Consider the following 25,577-nt stretch of genomic DNA (forward strand, 5'->3'; position numbering starts at 1 on the left):
GGTACTGGATCAGGCATATATAATTAAAAATACACACAAAATGAGATCAGATTTTTTAAACCAAATTTATTGCTTACCCTGCATCCCAGTTTTAATTGATGTACATTGTAGTGATTGTACACATCATTTAGCGGCCATTCATTAATTGCCCATAATGCAGTAAATCCCACCTGCATAGTATAATAATAGTTCACTTCTAATCACTCTCATCGCACGCACGCACTCACTCAATATATGCTATTTTGTAAGTAAGTTTTAATTATAAGTAAGTTGTTTGAACCTAACCATATCTTCATATAGTTTTATAGCCCTCCCTAATTACATAAATATATATGACACATTTTTCTCTTGATGAAAATATAATAAATTGTAATACAAAAATAAAGTTATTATTTTAACCGTTAGTACTGGTAATGTATGGACAACAAAGCTCTCTAGATCTTAATATTTTAAAAAAGACAATGGGGAAATGAGTCTAACATATTTTGAAATTCCACGGAGACTCACCATCATTTCTTACAAATATAGTATGTACAATAAGTAAAACCTATGTACACTAATCATGCCAATACGAATAAATCTCACCATATAACACTTAAAATCAAGTTTAACACCATCCTAATGTTAATTCAATGCATTGAAATTTGAATTAAATTGAAATGATTTTTGGGTAATTCGATTTTTATTTGGAATTGAATTGGAATAAAAATGATTTGGCTTGGGCATGAATTGAATTGGATTGAAATTTAAATAATTGTAAGCAATGAAGAAAAGAATTAGATTGGAATTGAAATAAATTATCAGGAGTGAAAGAACATTACACACAGCAACAAGCTCCTGCAGCATTCGTCCATCATTTAAATACTTTTCTATTTTGAAATAATAATTTTCTTATGAAATAGTAAATGGACATACTAAGTAATCAAATTACCTCTTTTTTGAGTAAGAGTAAGTAAGTGCTTTTTATTAGCATACTGAAGTTTCCAAGATAAAAATATCACAATTGTTAAGTAATGCAAATTAAGTAATTATAATGAACCTTCACTGATTTTACACCAATTCAGGGATTGATATTAAAGTACGTCAAGTTTACAAGTACAAATCATCACTTTTTGTACAATATATAAATAGAGGTCAAATTTTAAAGGTACGTAGAACGATCTATTATGATCTCATTTGATATCCTTAAAATTTTTAGAAATCATTAGAACAAACCCAAACTATTTTACATAACAAATAAAGGTGGGTGACCCGATTGACAGTTCCATGTATAACCCATCTGAAAAATGCTTGTATTCAGTGTTCTCATTACCTTGGTAAAAGGCCTGATATAATTATATTTCCTTAATTCCTTTAGACGATATGAACAACAATTAGTAGTAGCCTCGTCCTCTATGGTGGTATAATAATACCGATTGTATACTGTTTTATTGTGATACACCTTTGGCTTCTAAGTTCCAAACTGCTGGAGCAAATCTTAGAATCAAGGTGATGGGTCTCATGTAAGTAGGAAACACCATAAAATTAAATCGAATCACTCACCTTTAAGTTGACTGTGTATACATTTTGCTTATTTACATGTTTTTGTTTTATTTAAGTTTTCACTGAGCATTACAGAATTAACCAAAAGTATCATACTAGCTTGTACTTATATACATTTTCCTAATCATTTCATTTTTACATTTTTTCTACCAGCCTCATCAATTCCGTTAGTACAACTGTGCTTATAACATGCGAATGTTAAACTCGCAATTTTAATAATTGTAAAGGCAACGGCAATTACATGTTGATTGTCCATGTTGTCTTACGGGTAGTAGTAACGTCGCTCCTGTTAAACATAAAGCAAACCAATTCATATTAGTAAAAAAAAAACAGGTTCACTAATCATGCTAATGCATGAAATAATTAGAGCACATTATTCAAATAATAAAAGATTGACATTTTATTTCACATTCTATGTATAACATCAAATTTAACGGAAGAATACACGAGAGCAAATAGACATACGTTGCAGTTCATCATCACTGATCATGTTCATTACTAGTAGTAGGGATAACCAATGAACCATCAACTTGATTAGAACGCTCCCATAGACATGCAGGGAGCTCAACTGTGCACTGCTTGCACAGACATTTCTAAATTGATCTCATTCGTTTATTTTTCAATATTTTTCTGTAAAAATTGGAGAAGTGACTGCCAATAATATTTTGTAACTATCTTGCAAATTACAGCAACACAACTGATTTCATTTTCCTGTAAGTGCGAGTCAAAATTGGTCCATCGCCACAGTGCGTTTAATTGCCAGTGGCTGAGTTCAGCACTGCTCAAGAATGGCACAAAATATTCATGTCAATAATTTCAGGTGAAAAACGTGGCCTACTGAGCTGTAATTTGGCAGAGTTGTCAGTAATACCTCTATCATACCCTCTGTAAAATGGGGAAAAAAATGAACAAGTAGATCTCGAGTTACAAATTAAATCACCAACTTCCCTTTGGAATTTTCATACTCCTTTTGAATCATGCTAAGAAGACACCTTTCTGAACATAAATGTGAAGTTTTGTGCTCATTCGATGTATTTTTCACCTGATTTCAACCCTAAACATTTTCTTATATTTAGGCCTATACCATCTACAACTTGCTGCTGGCTATACCTTGTTTAGAACTTTCAAAAGAAGTACCTGAATGTGCAACCATAACTGTTTCAAAATAGCCCATGAAAGTCATGCAGGTGACTCTGAGGTCATGCATTGAATTGGTTTGAATGAAGAATACTACCGGAACCAGCACCTTTTGTTAGAAGTCACACATGAGCATGATGAGTGAAGTGGATAGCCTCTATTGTTGTGAATGAGTCAATGACCTTCAATGACACTTAAAGGCCCATATAAAAATAACAGATGTGGAAATAGGAGTATAAACTGACCAGTAGGTACCAATTGTAGTCCAACTAATTCATGGCATATTAGATGGCCTAGGGGAGAGTTGGCCCATATTTGCAAGACTATCCTTGCCTTCAAGGTGAAACAAACCTACTCATGTTACCCTCTGGCCATGGGCTGGCCTGGTGTCAGATCTTACCCAGGGAAAGATGACATTCCAATATTGGCCTTTAAAGATTTTCTTTGCATACACCTGCTAATTGGTCATATTAAACCCAATAACATTGAAATTTTTGGTTGTGAAAAAAAAAGTTCACTTGGACTTAGTGCAATTTTGATTTTGTGCCATATCGGCCATCTTGGATGATTTTTGGCAAATGTTCTCTAAATGCATGATTTCAATGCCTCGGTTTGAAAAAATAATATAAGTCATTGACTAGTAAAGTGCCATTTCATAAGAAACCCTTTGATACTTTCACAATATGCTTGTTTCATGTTTGCATATATGTTAAAATAAAGAAATATATAAAGGTAAATATATGCTTATGCCAATTTTGCTCCTAATTGCTATTTTTGGACCTTGTCATTTTATTTCGTTCCAATGACCGGTCAGAATGGGAAACTTTGAAAATTCATAATTCGAAAAGTTTTTGACCGATTTTGACCATTTAACCACCAAAATACTTCTGTTGATGAATTCTATCCAGAAAACAATCTTTTGTAGCAATAAGGGCAACATGAAATTTTGATGGTTATCCCTACTAGTAGAGTGTCTCTCATTGTCAGCTCTATATGGGCCAAAGAACGGACTATACGCTCTCGAAATCGCCTCTCTGATGTACCCTACGCGAAAACCTCTCTTAGAGGAAAGACGGGGAGCCGGGGGTTATGTGGCACCATCTTGCCATCTTGTCAAACCTGCTATAGATATAGAGGTACCAACATCTATACCAGTGTACCTTTTACTTCCGGGTGCAACAGACCCACGCTACGCTCCTGCACCCCAGGCCTATCCATTTGAACAACCTGCGTGTTTCTACTGAGGGCCAAATTCTGTACCGTGCCCTGCCGTGCCGGGTCATGGCGGGTAACAAGCCCAGTAGAAACGATCTGGGTAATCGGTTGCCGTGTCATTTCCATTGAAGCTACATAACATGTCAATGACTGAAATTTGAACAAATTCGCGCAAAGCGCTCAAATATCGGCTCTTTTGAAGGTGAAATGGTCAAATATGAGATTTATATGATCAAAGTCACAAACCCAGACGTAAACATTACCCCTATAGATCGTGGCTACTGGGCTTGGCCCAGGCACACTTGGCGATGTGGTAAATATGGCCCTGCCCGAGAAGGTTTATATGATGATTCTTTTTGGCACTCAAATGTTAATGTTTCAATTGTACACTTTTCTAAATGTCAATCCGTTCTGTTTTGACATTGTACATACGACGTGTTCTTTAATTTACCTGTGGTGGCGGGTTCAAGGAACGTCTTTGTTGCTGTATTGGGAATTGGTAGACAGGTTTTGGTGCAGCAACCACACGGGGTGCAGCCGCCACACGGGGTGCAGCCGCCACACGGGGTATAGCCGCAGCGGCTGGGGCTGATGATCTCCATCGGCTGAAGGCAAACATGGCAAGCAGTCCAAGAACCAACACAAGTACCAGTAGCCCTACACCTCCGGCTATGCCAACAATAAGAGGCCTTGACAATGTAGTAGTTCCATCCCCTCCTGAAAGTAGAAAGAATTTATAATATATAGAGTTGCTTCTAAAATATGTGCCTGAGGGGGGGGGAGTCACTCCCATTTTGGCCTGTACACCATCCGCGATAATCAACTTTTGAAAAGCACTCTAAACAAGGATTTAACCCTTGTCTAAAACGATACCCTAAACAGGTAACACGCGCCTGTTTTCACACCCTAAACAGGGCTTTTCAAATTTCATACCATGAATTTCATTTCCGCGTATTAGCAATTACCCTTTTTTTTCCAATTTTTCATGTTTTTGACACCCTAACTACGATACTCGCGTATCGTGCCTACTCACGAAAAACTACCCTTTATACGTGTTTTTATTATCGCGGATGGTGTACAGGGATTATGTGCTCAGTAGAGCAGATTGACTAAAGACGCTCCAAAATATACAGCGGTGAATTTCCTATTCACTATATTTATAAATAAATACGCACGTGACCACCTCCGCACTGCCATAACAGCTTGTAGACAGTAATTGACCTTCTATATAGCGGATGGTCTTCCGATACATTTGAATGCAAAGGCGGAACAACATGAGACTACTCTGCAGCAAAATTGTCTATTTTGTTCAACTTTGTGATTATATTGCGTTTCCGTCGTTGTTTTTCCATCGTCAAATAATTTCAAAATGTTGTTTTTGATAACACATTACATATTCGGAATCCCCCCATGTGTAATAATTTTGCTATTCAATTTAATGATATTTATCTACAGAGCTCCTATCCTTTTCTGTATAGCTAAGTGATCAATGCATGAGGATTTGGTAACGCTTGCTGCATGCTGGTCTTTGTATGTCGTGCCCATGGGTCACGTGCGTATTTATAAAAACGTATTTATAATACAGATTAACTTTTCACAAATTTATGTACCATCATCGCCATCTGGACCATCACCAGGAACATCATCTGGTCCGCCGTCATCATCTTCGATGATAATAACGACAGTATTTGGATAAACGATCTTGTTGTCCCCTGATGGTTCAGCACTTGATAAATAAATCTCAAATGCCTCCCGATTCTAACCCGTTTCATCGTCAACGATATCAACTTTAACTCTAGCTGTACTCTGACGGGCCTGGAAAGTGACGCTGGTATCGGTGAATTCAAAATCGCGTTCACTGCCGTCCTGTTCTGCAGGGGTAGTCCCAGCCTGTGGAATGCCTGTTGGTGAAAGCTCACGGGCTCCAACATCTACAAAAGAGTCACACAATAAAATGTTAATGATAATGTATTATTTGTAAACAGAGATACAATCATACAGAATATAGAGAATAATAAAACGGTGCTTTCATTAAACATTTTAAAATACTCACAAACAGTGGCAACACCAGCAGGTAAGTTATTACTGAAGCCTTCTCGTCGAATGGTAAGGATAATACTGCCTTGTGATTCTGATACAGTAGCGATATTGCCTATGATATCAGATCCAGGAACACTAACGAAACGAACCTCATCTGAAATAAATAATAATAATAATAAAAAATGGATTGAGCGTACAAACTATAAACTAAATTTATTGAATATTTGAGTAACTTTTACAATTGTAGGTACAAGCGGTCACCCGTGCTTCATGTACACATCATATGTGTAGATAACACTACTCAGGAAAAGATGAAATTACTTATGAAAAGTTGAGGAAAGTCCTCAACAGCCCTCAAGCCCTCAAGAATATTTCAGAAGTCAATATAATCATTGCCATCATGTAATTGATGGGCATATAAATGATGACCATTCACTCCAGTGCAGACCAGTATCATTTCATTGATATGAGAGAATGGCCTCTTTAATAAGTTCATACAAACTCATTGGGTCACAAACATTTTACATGTTCAAGGTGCGTGGCAGGTTTATATTTTGTTTGGTTATTTGGTTATTATTAGATGTATGTGATGTTCACAGTCTTGAACTCCAAAAAGGGCATTTCACCCTTTTGAGTATTAAAAATGATGACATTCAAGATGTGTGACAATAGGTGTAAATGAGATGTTCAGTCTGGACAGGGTTGCCAAACCCACGATTTGGTGTTTGCTCAGCGTTTAGCTCGCAGGGAGCTTTCAGTGCTTTTGAAACTAATCAACTTAATTTGACACTCTTAACGTAAACAAACACAAAATGTGATGCTTTATTAGGGTACGGACAACCTCGTACTTCGCCTCGCAAAAGTCCGTTTTCCAAAATAATGTAAACTGTAAAAGTTCTTAGCTTCACCAATTCGCCAAATTCAGTAATTTATTATAGATAGTCGCCACCCAACCTCAATCCTTGCACTAATATCTTGAAAAGGCGGGTCCTAACTTTTGTTGTTGTAGAATTTGTGAATATTCTCAATCATCGAGGTAGATAGATAATTGAAGTAATATTTAAACTGTTCATATAATGGATCTACTATATGGCTATAAACTATCAGCCGAGACGCATCATCAGGCCGAATGGTCTGTCGCTGAACTGGTGATCTATGACAGTTGGAGTAACGTCACGGGAGAGTCGCCGATGGGTTTGGAAGAGGAGTCAAGGAGACCATTTATGTTCGGAGAGAGGAACCTTCTCTCAATCGAGGAGGAGGACAACGCCTCAGCCTGTCCAGATGTTCCTAGATGCCTCTCCCGTGATGTCACTCCAAATGTGTCACGGGTCAACAGTTCAGCGTCAGGCTATTTGGTCTGATGATGCTTCTCGGATGAGACGTGATACTGTAGGAAGTCCAGATGAACAGTTTCAGTACGAATTGAAATAATTTGAAACGTAACGTCAATGCTAATGCACCAATGCTTTAATATTAATAAACGAAAATGAGTTTTGTTTTCCAAAACATAATCCCCTTACGATCTTCATCTTCAATATTGATGAATAGCGCTCGTTGTCCCAGATCATTGCCATTGTCTGATGATAAGAACACGGCGAAACTTTCTCGTGGTTCTAGTTCCTGGTCATCATATGTATCAATGGTAACAGTGCGAGATGTGGCTCCCGGTGGAAAGGTAACGTTAACTCCACGTAGTGTTTCATAATCCACATTGCCTGTAGCGTCAATGTCAGTGGTAGTCAGGTCTATAACAAATAACAATAATTTATAAACATGATAATGGGTTAACATTCCAGATATAAAGAAAACGTCAAAATTCACCGAGCGCTAATGTCTATGCCATTTTCCCGAAAAGTTCCACATGTCCATACTAGAATACCATTTTGAAAGGCAAAAACGTAGTAAACACATTAAACAACAGGAATGATGAAAAATCATTATTTTCATTATAACAATTATAACAACAACTATGAAAATATAAATCAAAGATATTTCAACTCTATAATTTTACATTGCCAATATTTTATAGCCAAGCTGTTTCAAGTCCACTTACACACAGTCTGTTCGCTGCTCGTATCGCCGGATCGTAAGATCGTGATCTGCGTACTGGTACCTTCTGAAACAGATCTTTCTAAAGCATCGCCAGCTATTCTGAAAGTTCCTGCAAAGTTAAGTTAAAATGTGTTTTTTATGTTGCCTTTTTCTTTTCACGTATCGCGCTATCAACAACTAAGATTCGTATATTCACGAAGCAGAGGGTCAAGAAGTTTACAAAATTGACGAAAATATAAGTACAGGTAAATTCTGAAATATATTCATTATACGAGTTTGGAAAATGTATCACTTTCTAATATGAAATGATGTCATAAACTATAAAAGCACAGATGCTTTAAAATTTTACAGTGAATCGCGATTTAATCAACTTTCAGCTATTCAGCCGTGCGCCAGCCGAATATGGTATCGTTATTTCCCATTAGCATCGAATTTACTTGAAACTGTGGAGACTTGTGTTAAAACCATTGTCATGCTTGAAACTGGTTACATAAGGTATGTCCAAACATAAAGAAAAGCATAAAATATAAAAAGTTGCACTTAAAAATAAAGAATCAAGTTTCAACGCCCATTTCTTTTCGTACCGTCATTATCACGTATGCAAACAACAGTTTCCCTGTTGTCATTATCAATAGTTGCGTCAGAGCCACTCGACAGATCATAGATTTCTACTACGAAACTCTCAAGACCTTCTTCCCTTGTGTCATCGAAAATTCGTATTTCCGCAGTCACGACATCTTCATCCATTGCAAACTCCACTGTAACATCACGATTGTCAAAGTCGCTTTCCCCAGTGGCTGCATCAGATGTTCCATATGGCCGAACTTTGAGAACTGAAACAAAAAGCGAAAAAAGCTTGTTAATTGTCAAAATAACAACATTTAGTATGTTTAGTATTTTTCCAGCAGAATATATTACACTTATATCATCATTGGAATCTTACCAACTGTTTCGGGCTCAGACAGAGATCCCGTCCTTACCAAGCTGACAAAAGCCACGCCATCTGTATTACCCTCCTGTACTGTAATTTTATCAGTTGACATACGCACCTCACTTTCTAAAATGTTCAAACAAATATGATGTTCGTTATAAAATAGGTAACATATATATCTGGCTTTAATGGTAAGAGTTCTCATGGTACACTACACTCCAGAAACCGTGTTTAGCTATTGAACACATTCTTGCACTCGCTTTGTAAACATGTTTAGAAGCTAAGCAACATGTATTAAACTTCTAAGCTAAGTATCAATGTTCAATGGCTAAATATTATCCATCAACATGATCAATTACATTCTAAACATGTTTCGCGCCATCCCACTTGCCCAGTTCGCCACACAGGAACTGACTTACACCTTTTACTTTGATGACAGACAGAACAGAATTTACATGGATAAATTTCAACCTTGACTAATTCCCCGACTTGAACCCCCGACTTAAACCAAAAGTGGGACGTCGTCTTTAAAACACGTTTACAAAGTGAAGGCAAGATTGTGCTTTAGGAAAGTGTTTAACAATGTTTTTGATATGTACCCAGAGTATTCCAATAGGACTTGTATGGTTATCGCCCGGTCTGCGGTCTGGTTGCCCAAATATTTGAAGCATTGCGAATAAATGTCGTATTGAACAGACAGCCAAACTTTTTTACCCTTCATACCGTCTCAGATGTGCAAATCCTTTTGGTGCCGTTTTATATGACATGTGCTGACATGATGATCATCATGAAAGTTCATGTGTTGGTGTATTGAATCGGGGATATTAGACAATTTAAAACTTTTGATCCATTCCAAGAATGTTATTCCTACCACTCGGAATTTTCAGATGGTATAATGATATTTTTGAAAAGGCCAATAAGGCCGAATTATAATTTGTACTACTCTACTACTTCCTTGTTCAATAGAGTATTACTGTTGATGGATCGCTTCCCATTATGGGCATTATTCGTATCCAGTTTTAATCGGTTCTCTTCGGATAGCGCTTCACTACCAGTGATAACAGGGCCTTGACTCATCCGTTGGATGAGAAATCGCGCGTCATTAATCCCATTTTTGTAAAAATTATTTAAAGAAAATGCAATCACCATCGTCGTCATCAATGGTTATGACTATTCGATTGTCACCAGATACACCGCAGTCGACTGCTTCTAACGACACCAAAAAATACTCTATCCTCTCTCCTTTTTCGTCGTCGTTTATTGTGATTGTGATTGTTTCTTCATTGTCATTAGGTGGGAAATGCACAACGGTGTCAACACCAACGTAGTCCTCTCCAGCAGTCGCAACATTATCAATTCCGCCATTGACTGACGAAGTTCTTACTCCTGTTGAAACATAACATTTTAATTTAAGTAATTACAGTACCTTTTTGACATTGAAAAGTGTCATTCTCACTTGATACCCATGATTTGGATACGAATGAATGATACACTCATATTAAATCATGAATATTGGTAAACAGCTGCAGAATTTAATATGCAACATGTACAATAGAGAAATATGCACGGAATAAACTTAAACCATTCCTTGCCATGCTTACTGAGATAGCACACCATATCGTGATCGTGTCCTGTACATGGTGTATGTGAGTGTACGTTGCTTCATTAGATTATAGCACAACACAAAACGTTTTCGACATTATTCGCAAAAGGTTGTTAGAAACCGTTTAAATGTCGGGTTATATATATAAAGGGTATATAAAAGGTATAAAACGTTTTCATAACACTAAAAAACATTTTTGATAACCTACTGCTAGTACTGCAAATATTTTAACATAATATTATTTAAGTATTGAAAAAGTATTAAAAAATAGTTAACAATAATATTTTGAAAACATATTAAAAATATTGTTGCAATGAGTTTTCATACAAAACTTTTTAATAACTTTTTCATGACCAAACGTTTTCGTATAACCCGATATTTAATATTATTAAAACGTTAATATAAATATAACTTAAATACGTTTTTGTGTTTGCTGGGTTCGGTTCAGAATTTAACTGACTTAACGAACGAAATCCAAATATTTTTGTCAGTTGAAAATTATTTCGGCAGGACACTCAAACAAAATGTAATGAACGAACTGTTCCCAACTCGCATTCACATGAATCACAGGATCCATAGAATAGACAATTCGAATGTGTGACTTTACCGCAATTGAATCACTTCTATGAGATTATAATAAGAAAACTGAGCTAATGCATTACTTATGGAAGCAGTTCTCGTCAGAGATCCAGTTCGTGTGATGGAAATTGACACATATGACACACTTCCCTCTGTTACACGGCTATTAGCCTCAGTTGCAGAAATAGAGAAAGCACCTGAAGAAAAAAAGAAATAAAATTCCTTTAAACAAGGAATGGGGCGCGCCCAGTGGGAGCTTTGATGTCATGTGCTGAAATAGCCTGAAATGCAAATTAAGATTTTATAATGAGCTTTGCTTCCTGGATGGAATATTTAAATAATATTAAGATAAATTTCATATCAATTAAAAAGGTTAAAGTAACTGTTTAAAGGGAGTTTACATAACATCAACATTTTTGTGAAATACTGGCTGTACCCAATGTTCAACTCACAGTCATCATCCTTGATAGTCCACATGCACATATTATTAACTGGATCCACCATTGTGTGTCCCATATAAGGTCGAATACGAGCGAAAAATTCTTCGTCAGTCTCATACTCAAAGTCGTCAATAATAGGAATTTTATGAAAAATTGTAGTCTCCATGGCAGCGAATGTTTTCACAACGTCGACTCCATCATAGTCCTTCCCATCCGAAGCTGTGGCAGGATTCGTGAACAGTACTGGGGAGAAATTTAAAAGCTTTTACTAGCATAACTTTACCAATCAATAGTGGTCATCTCATCATCAAGAAATTAATAAAACCACACCACCAGGCCGAGTTCGTAGATTTTAATGCATTCGGCGTTGTAACTTCTACAACGTGAAGCGTTTCTAAATGTTTTATCTACAAGCCACAGCTTCTATCGGAAACACTGGCGCTTCGGTTTTCTATGGCAAAACTGATTAAAACTATTTGGAGACAGCTGTGCAAATTCTGCATTGTGATTTGGGATGATCCCCAATAAAATGTATGTATGTGATAGGCTAAGGCACTGTTTTAATTCTTCTATTTGCAAACACCTTTGGGGAACGCAGAGAGATTAAAAAAAAAAGAAGTAATCTAGGGAAAATAATGTAATTTCATGTACAATGGTAAATCTGCAATCCCTCACGAGCAGCATGCAGTTGTCATTCAGTGAAAGAGAGATATTATAAATGTAACAGTATTTTATCAAAAGTAGCAAAAGTTCAGATTGTGCCTAATCACATTTACATGATTTATAGGCATACATACCCACGGAATCTGTCGCGGTCAGATCTCCGCATCTCTCTAAAGTAATAGTCAGGTTTCCAATATTCTCTTGGACTTCATTGGTTACTTCGCAGTTCAGAGTAACAAGCACTGGAATAGAGTAACAATTGAATAAAACATTAAACATTTGCAGAAAAAAGTTGGTACATAAAAATAAAATTAAACTATTATAGCAGCTTTGAAACGGGAAAGTAGTTTTTGTTATTTTTTTTTCATACCATCGTCATTTACGATTGTCACAGTTGTTGTGCTTGGTTCCTTAATTTCACCATCACTGGAACCTGTCAGTGTTATCTCAAACCTTTCTTCGTCTTCTTTAATGATATCATTCAATATATCCACGGAGATTGTATTGGATGTTTGAGTAGCCGTCGCAGTAACCGCTGGTAGTGTTACCGATGCTTGACGGCTATTGAAGTCAGCTGATCCTGCTGCTGTGCCATCAGTAATCCCAGTTGAACCAACGCTATAACCTGTTACACACAAACATTAAAGATTTCTTGATTTTTATTGATTTTAATTTAACCGAATGACATTGAAATTTAAAATCGCTGGTTGCAGTTAAGTTTTAAAATGTAAATTGTCACACAAACAAGATTATAAGACGAACTCAAAGAAGGATTATTTTTCAGGTATCGAAGAAACACTCAAAAATTGTTATTTTTCTCCGTGCACCGTGCAGCATATTATAATAATAATCCTACTATGTTCAGTGGCTGCAAACCATGAATATTTGACACGAGTCATTTATATCGAAAACTTCAAATGACTTTTCAAGTTTTCGGTAACTGACAAAGACATGGGACAATATTTTCAGAAAATCACACTCACACAGCACTAATCTGTAAAGACCCGACCCTGCTAACGTGGAGAGTTGCGTAAACGCAAAGATCGCTATTCAACCGGAGGGCCGAGGGTAAGTACTGATTGAGTTCCCTGATACCAATTAACACCACCCCAGCACTATTAGATAGCTTTTTCCGCTATGGGCGGGTTAACCCCGAATTTATACTTAATTTAGGTGTACTTTGTCTTGAGTCCAATCTCTACCATGGAAAGTTTGCTATATATCTATATAAATATAAAAATTATTTGTACTAGATTTTGGGCTTTTGCGTCTCATATTCGAAAGAACCAATGTTTAATTGCAATATTTTGAAACCACAAACCAAAACTGGATGATATGAAGTACAAGATTGGGCTATGACTACGAGTATACATTTTACCAAGTTGGCAATAGGAATTTCTGTCATTTTGCATATGCATATGACTTTCTTTATTATACTCTGTACTTTATTATAAGAAAGTTATCTAGTGCACATCCTGCGACTGAGCCTGAGCCACATGAAGACTTGACCGCCAGGATTCAGGAACTATCTGGGCAAAGTATCTGTTTTTGACAATAACAATAACAATAGGCAAGGTCCGGATGTTGGCATTCTACCAGTTAATATGATAGCATGTTGGCACCCTTTCAGCTAGTATGATAGTCACTGATAAATTGAATCTGAGCATAAACACTTATTTTGTAAACAGATAATACTCTGTGATTATTTATGGTTGGAAACCAAGGAAAATGCTATAAATGAATGAATTAATATATTAAACATACATTTGTTTTGTCAACGATGAAAATCCGTTCACAAATAAAGTTTTTAGGACCTATAATATTTGGCACTAAACTCTTCTTTTTCTAATTGTTCTATGTAAAGGGAAATAAAATTGAACCCCTGCAGATCCCTATTGATAAGCTGTCAACAATGATTTTTAAGAGCTTGGAAAAGATTTGGCGCGGCCATGGGCAGTCCTGTTTCCTCGGTGTTATACATGGAGTTTCAGTTTTTGGAAGAAAAGACTATCGCGTCCGCCCCTCTTGAGTGTAAACAGCGTATGTGAAGAAGGTACGTGGATGATGCCTTGGAAATTGTAAAATGTGATCAAGTTGACATCCGTACTGATCACCTTAACAGCACAGACCCCACGGACAGCATAACATTCACTTACGAAAAAGAACATGACGATAAAATACCATTCCTCGACACACTCATAGTCAGAAAGCCAGACGGTTCAGTGAAATTGCTCATTTACCACAAAGCGTCGCACACAGACCAATATCTGTATTTTGAGTCTCATCATCCAGTTCATTACAAGGTGGGTGTTGTCCGGACTTTAATGGACAGGATGAATAATTTAGTTTCGGACGAGGATGACAAACAACAAGAAGAAGCAAAGATCAAAAAGTCACTTAGTCTCTGTGGCTATCCAAATTGGTCCTTTAATAAGGTGAAACAACAGATCGCAAACAAAAAACCTATAAAAACATCTAAGAAAAGTGAAAACAGCGAGAAATCCAGAGGACTGGTTCTTAAACCGTATGTCAGCGGATTGTCGGAGAAGGCCAAAAAATTAAGGTACCAGGTGTGTTCACCCCTGTATATCCTAAATAAAGACAAATAATTATGCAAGATTAAAAGAAGCAGCTAATACCTGTACTCTTTAGTTCTGATTTAAGATTTGTTAAAATTGGTTGAGAATTAAAGAAACGGTGATCTAAAACCTAATGAAAAAAACGCAATCAAAAGTTGCACTTTTGTGTTCTAATCAATGAAAGCATGACGCTAAATTAGTTTTAACGTGCCAATTTAAATGGAAGCACGGTGGTAGTTCTATTGTTCGCAAACGCCTTGTGTACAAATCAATAACATGCTATGGAGCAAACTGCAACTTTTAAATTGGCATCTTCCTTGAGTTTTTGGATCGTCGTGTGTTTATTTCTTGAACAATTTCAACAAAAATGAGGTCTTAATTTTCCTGGAGTGTTCGGCCTTTATCTCGAAACTATTAAATCACGACGGAACAAAATCGCCACGCCGTGCTGTTGAACAACCAGTGGATTCGCCCTACTATCATGGCAATTTCTAACACGAAGATATAGGGAGGATGACGCTGTGCACTATACATGCTATATATGGACATAAATTCATTCATACTTTTTATTACCATACAAAAAACGAAGTCAACGAGAGTGGACGGAGCCTGAGCGCATAAGAGTTTCGCATAAGGTAGCAGAGTCATGCAATGTCATGGTGTGTCGCAATCTTATTCTGTGCTTAATTTCTAAGCAAATGACCGCCAACGCTTTGAATCCTCCAAGATCTGGAAATTTAATTTCATTAATTGTTACGAGAGGTGCTTGAAATTTGAAACCATCATTTCTCTAATGATAATATTCTATAGTTTAGTATTTTTTATGTTATTGTCACTTTCATTCAGTTTAGCAAAAATTCTTGAGGCAATCGCATGTTTTAGTGGCCAGTCCGCCCCTTTGAATAAACACCCCGTGTTTCGGTTTTCAATAAGGAATTACTTACTCGTTGTGAAAGTTCGACTCATTTCGACGCAACCAGGATCACAGTTTGGTCGCTCACACAAAACTGTTGCAGTCGCAGGACCTTTATCTTCTTTGATCTCGAGTGCATCATTCATCATACTCCAACAACCTGTAAAAAGAACAAAATAGTAACGGTGTTCACACGCCGTGAATCCCATGATGTGACGCATCACATGCTGGTGTCACGAGCCAGTGGGTAACAGATTGCCACTCAACAACAAAATATGATGGGATTATAGCACAGAATTGTAATATACACAAGAACCGGTTATCCCTATACCGATGCGTGGCCACAAACGTAACCGTCCCGGGTGAAAAATGAATCAAAAAAGTTACGGCAAGAATCACGTACGTCGAAGTTCACTTTTCAATGTACAAACTGTAGTTAGGATAATGAAAACGACTGGTAAGCAAGTCTACTAAATGTCTTCAAAATCTGAAGAAAAAAGTGGCGGACCGTCGCCGGACCCTTTCCCGAACTAATGCAGCATATTTAGCCATTGTCAACATGGGGTCATCACCAAGAATATTTTCCTTAAATATAAAAACTAACTCCTCCGCTATGTGGTATTTCACGATATAACGTTAATGGAAATGCAAATGTTTTTCGTGTTTCGAATCGGACGAGTGACAAGCTCTAATGACGTCGTGATGTAAACAACGTAATTGTCATTAATAATTAATTAGGTAAACCCAAATATGGAGGTATCCAAAAGTATGCTAATTCGAAGTTCAACGAATCAGAATACGATCCTGGTATCCAATTCTATGCAAATGAGTTGATGGAGGTTACGTGAACATGTACACTAATTCTCATCTAGCTTTTTTACTAAAAGATCTTTGGATTATAGTGTCATGTCATGTTTTTTCGTTCCATATCGAGTGCTGATGGCGCTGGATTGAGTGCTGAAGGAATTGCCAAAGGTATGACTAGGAAGACCTTCGCTATTCGTATCGAGCTGTAAAACGCGCTAAACTGTGTGCCGAAGGTAATGCGCGAGATTGAGGGTAGGTGCGTACTGGACTGTCGTTCCGAGGGGACTGAAAGCTGGCCATTAAGAATTTTATAATGGGTAGCCCTTCCACATTTCCACCGCCTTTAAGTGCCGAACAGAAGACAAGCTAAACTTTTACTATCATAATACGGTTTAATATTTCCGTGTCGACTCTGTCCTTGGGTTCAGGATCGCTTTACCCAAACAAAGTAAAACTCACTACAAAAAGCGAATATGTGTTGATGCGATTGATCACAATCGAAAGCTGAATGGGGTAACCATTATTGTCACTGCTTTATCTTTTCTTGCCCATTAAAATAAGAAGTACCGCGTTACCGTTACACCTCAGCAACGCGAACATTTCGTACCGCACCCTGCTGAAAGAAAGCTACAGATCACAGATTCTATCAGAATCCATGACGGAAACGCCCCCAGTTCATTGCCATTCGGGCTGAGTCATTCACCGCGTTAGCACAGATCCAGGCGAGATGCTACTAAGTACTACCGTATAGGATTATTATGGTGGCAGTTTCTGATGAATTTCACTGGCTGTATAATTATGTAGTATACAGTAATTCTAATGTGTTAAGTCTACTCTGTTAGCTTCTGTTGTAAAATTAAATTGAATTCTTACAATCATTATCTGTAATTTCAATTTTCACCATATCCTGGGTGTCAAGAACACAATCATCTAGAGCAGTCGGGACTTTGGCAAGAACAAGTCGAAATATTTCTGCGATACTCGCCCCATTTTGGGGTTCAACTTCGTTATCATCGACAACAGTGACGGTGACGGAGGCGGTCGATCTTCCAGCTGGTATGACTAGAACCTCATCGAGTTCATTGTAATCGATACCATCGTCACCTGATGCAGCAATGCTGGGGCCGGGGTTATCAATCCACGGCTGCGTTTGCACACCTGTGATACAAAACAAAGATGAACATGAACATATAATTATTGAAATTGGAGCACTTGTCAGGTTTTGACCTAAACAATACAATATTTTTGTACCAAATTGGAGTGACCTCCTTGAATTTCGATCAATGTGTGCTGTGATCGCCTCCTTGTCTCCCTCTGCTAAGGACGTATCGTAATATTTGAGAATATCCTGAATATGTTTTGGTCTCACATAAGGAATCCGACGTCACTGACCTGAACCTTAGTTTGGGTTAGACCTGGGGTACAAAGCAATTCCAATAATACTTCCCCGGCTATTCAACCTTGAAGCAGATTGAATCACTGATGTCTTCAAGTTACAAAGTTGAGAATATAAGAGAATCCCTGTAACTCTCTGGCTCTATATCGATCTTCAAGCAGATACTTCTATCATGCCTACACTCTTAAACAATGTGGTCAAAATGTTAACCCTTTTCCTGGGTCACTTTTATTTGACCCAATTCGTGATTGAAATCAATTACGTTGAGGGTCATTTTCTGGACATTGAAATGGCCCCCTAAAACGTTCATTAAAATGACCCTAATTGTAGTCAAGTTTTGACCCAAAAAGGGGTCATTTTCTTTATTGCCCCCATTTTAGCATCAAATGACCCTTAAACATAGTCATATTTGACCCCAAAGGGTTATTTAAAAAATGGGATTTGACCCATAATATAGTTATTTTAACCCCGATTGGGGTTAATTGTAACCACAATTTGGAGTCAAATGGTTGACCATGTTTGTGGGGTTCAATTGGCTCAGGTATTCAAACGGGTGAAAAATGATCCTTTTATTGTCGAATTCACCCCGCAGGTTTAAGTGTGTACATGGTTACGTTTGAGCCCTACTGTCCAGTGTCCATTGATTGATTGAACTAACACTTCCCGCTAAAAACATTTTTTTCATTCCGTCAACAGATGACGCAATTCAATGTTTATAGCATCGCGAATGTGAAAAAAATGGTTGAAAACGATCTATTCAATCATTCAATCACAATTCTTGACCAAAATGTAGGTTTTAAAAGTCAAAACCTCAAGTGTTCCTTGCAATGTTTCAAATTTAATGTCATTAAATGACAGAGCACCCTTATATTGTCCATATACTGGCTTCATTTCAATGAGCAATGGCCAATTCTCTTTAAATTGCAAATCTTGTGCAAAAAGTTACTATTTTCGCCTGTTTTGACATACGGTTGTAAATTCAATGAACTGTGACTTTGCTAAAGAGCACATGCAAATTGATATGTAGTTACCGTTTTGTTTTAACAAGTAATTATTCAAATTGACAAGATCTCAAACTCATTATTTGACAAGATTACCCATTTTATTTGGACAAGATTATTTTATGCACCCTCGGACAAGACAAACTACATTATTCAAATTAGATTTTCGTTGTGTGTTTGGTCAATTTTGATAAGATACACTACTCATATTTGATCAGTTGGGTCATTTTTTACAAGAATCTTGTCACATTTGATGAAAATATCCGATTCATAAAATAAACATAATATTTCAAACAAGTACAAAAACTAACCCCGCCCGGGAATCGAACCCGCGACTTCCGGTTTACCAGACTTGTACCTTAAGCGCTTCCTGGCTGAAATTCGAACCCATGAGCGATCACTTAAATTTATAAACAACTAGCACATAGTACCTAAGGCCGTAAATGAGAGAAATAAATTGCTAACCTCCCTGTAAAGAATATAACATGGAAAAACAGTGGCGTGGTCGACGGGAAATACATAAAATATACATATATTTCATTTCAAGTATGCATGAGTTCGAATCATGAAGCTCCCGTGGCCGAGTGTTAAGGCACAGGTCTCATAAACACCAGGTCCCAGGTTCGATTCCGGGCATGATCACTTTTTCTTTCATGTCATCCGATTCATTTTGAAGAAAAATGTTCCCATCGGAAGAGTCCCCATTTCCGGGGGTACTTCCATAACAGATATACATCATGTGCCTCGGAATAGACCCCTTTTTCAAACCGGCTTGTACCCAATGACCCCCTTTTTGTGTTATGGTCCTACCTATTATCCAATGACCCCCTTTAAAAAATTCATGTACTCAATGACCCCCCTTTTTCTATTTCCTGCTACCCAATGACGCCCCTTTTTAATTCCCAAATGTAGGTGGTATTTGTGTTTTCCTTCAGAAATAATGAGATTTTTCAAATTTCCCAGGTGGCCAAGTTATTTTTTCGTAGTTTGGCACATATTTATGTGTACTTAATGATACTCTTTTGGCAATCCTCTACCCAATGACTCCCATTATACAATTTGCTACCTCAAATGACCATCATTTTTTCAAAGTTTCATACCGAATGACCCCATTTTTATTCGGTTGTGTATTGAATGACCACATATTTTTGTAATTGTATATTTGACCTGAATGCCATCTACTTTTAACATGGCCGAGGCACATCCCTGCCATTTCAGATAGGGAGTGCCTCCCCCGGAAGTTTCCCTTGTCAAGTTTTTATTTAAAAAATGAGTAGATCGTTTTTAGAGTGTACAAAGCTTTGACTTTGGGCCAAAACAAATTGTCATGTCTCTGAATAAATGCTATAGATCTGCAGGTTCGCCTATATATGTAGACGAAAGAATATAAAGAAAGCGTGAATGCTGCCAAACCTATACACATAAACACATGGTAATAAATTTAAGCTATTAAACCAAGATAACACTCATTGAAACAGCTCAACTGATTAAATCGGATCTTCTCTGGTTGTGCACATGTGTCTGTTTTACATGTGCGATATCGCAATAAAGCTGGTATTATAGCTTCAGTTGGGTAACCGATTATAAAGGAAACGAAAGGAAACAATGGTATGTGGACCTTTGTTCACGAAATGAGACCTGAAATGGCCTGCTTTTTGTTAACCAGCATTCTTGAAAATGAGCAACATAATGATTGTTGACTTAACACGGTTTGGAAATAATTTCTTCATATTTTTGGTGTTATCTGTCGTTTACATATCCTTCCTAAAACACAAAAGTGCGACCCTCTCCAAACACCTAAATTAGCTAAAAATTTAGGACATGTTACAAAACTATATTTTCTAGAATTTCATAGAATAGTTTAAATGTAGCTTGTACCGTTTTTTGTGGCATCCTTCAGAACGGAGCGGTCCGTTACCAATATAGCTCAATATTTTCAGTCAAATCTCCATTCAATTAACACGGGGAGTTGGCTAGCTATGAGCTAGCTATGCTTTGCCCTCACTCATATTCTACGAAAGTGCGACCCTTCTGAACATCTAACCTAGCTGTAATTTTAGGTCATGTTAGAGAAATATATTTGCTAGAAGTTTGGAGAATAGTTTAAATATTGGCCGGTTATTTTTCACACAGTGATGTTAACTAGGCAAATGCAATATACTTCTAACATAGACTATTTGTAAAGGTCGCGCGTCAATGGTGAGAGCACTGTGTATTGTGTAACATAGGAAAACGGACAGTAACTGCAGTATGGTGCATGCCTCCCCCTATTTCTAATTGCAATGCCACTGATTTAAGCTGATTTACTTACGAATGCTAACTTCATTATCAAGAAATCCGTCTCTCTCAACAACTATCACTTTGGTCCGCTCGGACTCACTAATCGTATATACTCGTGGATTCAAATTATTCGGAGGGTTGTTGTCCTGGAATCGGAATATTGCTACAGAAAAGAGTTTGCGAGAAACAATGTGACTAATAATGGAATCACAATATTGCTGAGGCTAGGTATAAAGGTACTTTGGGATACTATTATTATTGTGAATAAGCCCAATCACCATTGTAACTTCCGGTTTTTGAGAGCACTTTTGGGACACTTTGACCTCTGATATATCGGGGAAATTGCTCTAATTATTATTCATTTATTTATTATTATAATGTTATCATTAAAAATATTTAAATAATTGATTTAAATAACAAACATGTTTTTTGGATTTGTTTTTATTCTAGTAAATATTTTTAAATTATATTTTGTTCGCACTAAAACCAATTTTTCTGAATTTTCCCGATAGGTCAGAGGGCAAAATGTCCTAAAAATGCAAAAACTGTCCCACAATGCATTGCAAACTTATAATGCCGATTTGGCTTATAGATGTGTTTGAGAAAATAGCTTGGGGGTAAATTTGACCCTGATAGCTCCTGATAGACCACGAGTGTTTATGGTTTAGAATCACATCCATATAAGCTATAGACTACCTATTTTAAAAGCGATCGCCCGAATCTAAAGGAAGGAAAATAACTTGCAGAAGTCAATAGGATTGTGCTTTTAGAATACACTGCCTCGGGATTTCAAAAGCCAGTGTCCAGTGCAACACTATGATTCATCTTACCATCATCATTCAAAATAGTACCAGTAACCGTGTCAATCTCATTTCCAGTTGTGGCGTCACGGCAAATGCAACCGTCTGAGTCCACGGCATCAAACACAATAGTGAAGACCTCGTTGATTAGTCCCTCAATACAGTTGTCATCTATAATTTCGACTTCTACATTCTTGGATAACTGTCCTCCAATAAAATCTACGTTAAAGTCTACCAATGGAGTGTAATCTACGTTACCCGTAGCAGTACCATCCACGGTGTTGACAACTAAAACAGCGAAAATTTAGTAGAAAACACAAAATTACCAACTTTGACGTTAACTTTAACATAAAGGATTTGTAGGCCTACGTGTATTCCCCGGCATGTATGCATTGCGTCCATTAGTAAATATAGCACATGCAAATGCAGATGATAACACGTGAGGAAGTTTGAGTTCATTCGCAGGCTATATTTGCTCACTCGCTCCAAGACATTTAAAACAATTAATCTTGCTTGCGTGAGTCTACATAGATGAGAAGATCGGTGATTTGCAAGCTGCTATTTTGGTATCTTCAGCTGACTTGTGCCTTATATTAAATCACTAACATTAACATAGCTGTTTACCTGCAGTAGACGCTGCAACCGTATATCCTCTCCTTGTAAGAACTGCTGTTAGAACAGCTGTACCTTCTAGTACAGATAGAGTGATATCTTCCCAGCAATAAGTCACTGCAAGTGATAAAAAAGTAAGAAGGAAATTAAGAAAGAGAAGGAAAGAAATAAGAAAGAAAGGCGGCTAGAAAACAGGAAAGAAAGGAAAAAAGAACAAAATATCTTAGAATATCTCATCTACTGCCTGTTTAATAAGGATGTGTTCAGAACTACTGTACTTCCGGTTATATCTATAAATGCGCTTTGATAAATGCGCACGTGACTCATGGGCACGACATACCAAGACCAGCAAGCGTGACCAAATCCTCATGCATTGACCACTATACACAAAGGGATAGAAACTCTGTAGATAAATATCATCAAATTTAAGTATTAATTGAATTGTAAAATTATTACACCTTTTGCAATTCCGAATTTGTGATATGTTATCAAAAACAATATTTTGAAAGTATTTGACGATGGAAAAAAATATTCAACGACCGAAACGTTTACAATATAATCACAAAGTTGAACAAAAATTTTGCTGCACAGCAGTCTCATGTTCCGCCTTTGCATTCAAATGTATAGAAAGACCACTCGCTATGTAGAAGGTCACTTCGAGACTTACTGTCTATAAGCTGTTATGGCAGCGCGGAGGTGGTCACGTGCGAATTTATAAAAGCGCATTTATATATATAACCGAAGCACACTGTTGGTGGTAAAATATGGGCAAACTGTTTGGACCTGAAACAAAGGTGAGATCGAGAATGAGTCTTTGTTACATTGAAATGGGGATAAAAAATTTAACACTTAAAGCCATAATATAACATTTGCTGATGAGGACGCCCTCAATATTTTTCAAAATTCTGTTTTTATACGATTGTTATGTACTTTAGTAAACTAAAGTACCCTGTTATGTACTTTAGTAAACTAAAGTACCCTGCAAAAATCAAGACTAGGTGCTGTAGTTTTGTCGAAATTCGCGATTTTGAATAAACCGCAGGAATCGTCGTTTTATTATTACGATGGAAATATTAGTCGAACGCGTACACGATGTGCATAACACAGTACGTACATGGCGTGCGAGCAGTCGTGACATATCAAACGAGCCGACACGACTCACGTTCGAATAAGTGGCTCGCATTGGCGATATATGCGCTGGTATTAAATAGTGATTTTCTTTATATTGCCTCGTCTGTTTGGGCCCAAATTAAATGAGAACATATCTGACAGTGAAAACTAACATTTTATACCAAAATAATGCAATTCTATTTCTTATGGAAATGTTATAATATGACTTTAAGGTAAAAATTAGCATAATTTTTTACTCTCTGTGGAAATTGATTGGCACATTTGCAACATTCAGCTTCAGCAATTTGACAACTTCCTAACATTTTTAACGTATCTCTCGTTTGGAGAAAAGCATGGTTAATGACTAAGCTCTGATTTCTGTGCAGATGTACGCAATACTATTAATTTGCTGGTTCAAGACTTTTAACAATTTTGCAAGCTAAGTGTGAAAGTTAAGTACTCTGAAATTGTTTGAAATAAAAGTCCCAATGTGTGATCACCAGTTCCGCAACTGTCTACTTCATATACAGAATTTTTAAGGTCTTAAATCTTTTTTGTGTGTAGTCTACAAATGCGTGGTCATTAAGAATTTTTTTCTTTTCCGTGTTGCGGTGAAGTTTAAAATCTTATTTGTTCTTATAATATTACAAGAAGTAATTATTTAGATAAGTGGGAAGGAAGCGGTTATAATTATAGGTGTCAATACTTTATAGCAGTATATCCACAAGGTATTAAATGAGGAAGTTTGAAATCTTTTTGCGTGTGTGGTGGTATACATGAAATCTTTTTTCGTGTTGCGGTGAAGTTTAAAATATTTAGGTACTACTTCTACTACTAGGACGCCAGCAATTTCGGCGCCGGGAATTTTGAATATCGCGTGTTGAGACACGGCTGTTTTTATTCGTCTATGGTCAATATGAGTTTGTTTAAAATAAAATCATGTGATTGGTGCTTCATCATAACTTGTTTTCCTAACATATACGGCATAATGTTGTGAGTGCCGTGGAAGTGAAATAGAAAGAAAGTTGAATTTGACAGAAGCAAACAATGAAAGGGAAATATCTTATTTATTTGCCCACAAACATGATAATGATAAGCGTGATTCGTTGTGATTACTTACCGTCATCATTAAGTATCGTGAATGTGATCTCTTCATAGGTAACAGTACCAGCAGCGTCTCCAGCAAGCAGACCAGGAGTAACAGGTACGATCATATATCCAAAGCGCTCATCATCTTCCTCGGCCTTATCATATAGATAACATACATCGTCAACAAATGTCATCGTCACCTCAGCATCAGTTGGGATAGTAGGGGGAGGGCGGAATAATATACCGTCTTGTACCAAGTTCCCATCGCCAGTGTTATCACCGAAGTCAAAACTTGGTGCTGGACACAAACGATTAGAAGTGGCTGATGGTCCATCAGCTTCAGCATAGTCCACTCTCACAATATCTATTAAGAGACAAATATGCATGTTTTGATTTGTTTTATGATTTATTGGGCGTAATTGCTGAATCTAGTTCCCCCTACCTACCCCAAGTGAGAACTATAACGCGGCGTTATTATTAGTTATTCCCCGTTTGTTCATGCAATACAAATAATATCACTGGTTTAAGGAGGTACTACACCCCTGTGGTAAATTTGGTGCTATTTTTGCATTTTTCTCAAAAACTAATAACACACTGGTAACAAAAGTTATGTATATTATTGGGGCAAGGAATCCAACTACTACACTGAAATTTCAGTAACTCAAGACAAGCGGTTCAGTATATATGATAGGAAATGAGGTACATCCTAGCGGTACCTTATTTCTTATCATAAATAACAAACCACTTGTCTTGGGTCACTGAAATTCCAGTGCAGTAATTGGATT

General features: G+C 37.0%; 1 protein-coding gene across 1 annotated transcript; it reads right to left on the reverse strand.

Moving 5' to 3' along the window:
- Positions 1-5,509: 5,509 nt before the first annotated feature.
- Positions 5,510-25,178, reverse strand: LOC140147306 (uncharacterized). Its single transcript, XM_072169084.1, has 17 exons — positions 24,824-25,178; positions 22,606-22,710; positions 22,012-22,269; positions 21,213-21,344; positions 17,378-17,662; positions 15,729-15,857; positions 12,576-12,830; positions 12,340-12,447; positions 11,555-11,785; positions 11,186-11,299; positions 10,067-10,306; positions 8,933-9,046; positions 8,574-8,822; positions 7,991-8,098; positions 7,458-7,682; positions 5,948-6,088; positions 5,510-5,825 (listed from the first exon to the last, which is right to left on the reverse strand). Exons 1-17 carry the CDS (start codon positions 25,176-25,178, stop codon positions 5,653-5,655), a joined length of 3,222 nt encoding a protein of 1,073 aa, XP_072025185.1. The 3' UTR covers positions 5,510-5,652.
- Positions 25,179-25,577: the final 399 nt, after the last annotated feature.

Source organism: Amphiura filiformis, chromosome 3, assembly GCF_039555335.1.
Source record: "Amphiura filiformis chromosome 3, Afil_fr2py, whole genome shotgun sequence".
Lineage (NCBI taxonomy): Eukaryota > Metazoa > Echinodermata > Ophiuroidea > Amphilepidida > Amphiuridae > Amphiura > Amphiura filiformis.

What these genes read in the sequence shown, in the direction of transcription:
- LOC140147306 (XM_072169084.1), bottom strand. Translation starts at nt 25,178, where the DNA reads ATGCATATTTGTCTCTTAATAGATATTGTGAGAGTGGACTATGCTGAA. An exon ending in TACTATTTTGAATGATGATG is followed by an intron (nt 21,345 to 22,011) that starts GTAAGATGAATC and finishes TCTTTTCTGTAG; the next exon opens with CAATATTCCGATTCCAGGAC. An exon ending in AACCATTGATGACGACGATG is followed by an intron (nt 9,047 to 10,066) that starts GTGATTGCATTT and finishes TGAACATTTTAG; the next exon opens with AAAGTGAGGTGCGTATGTCA.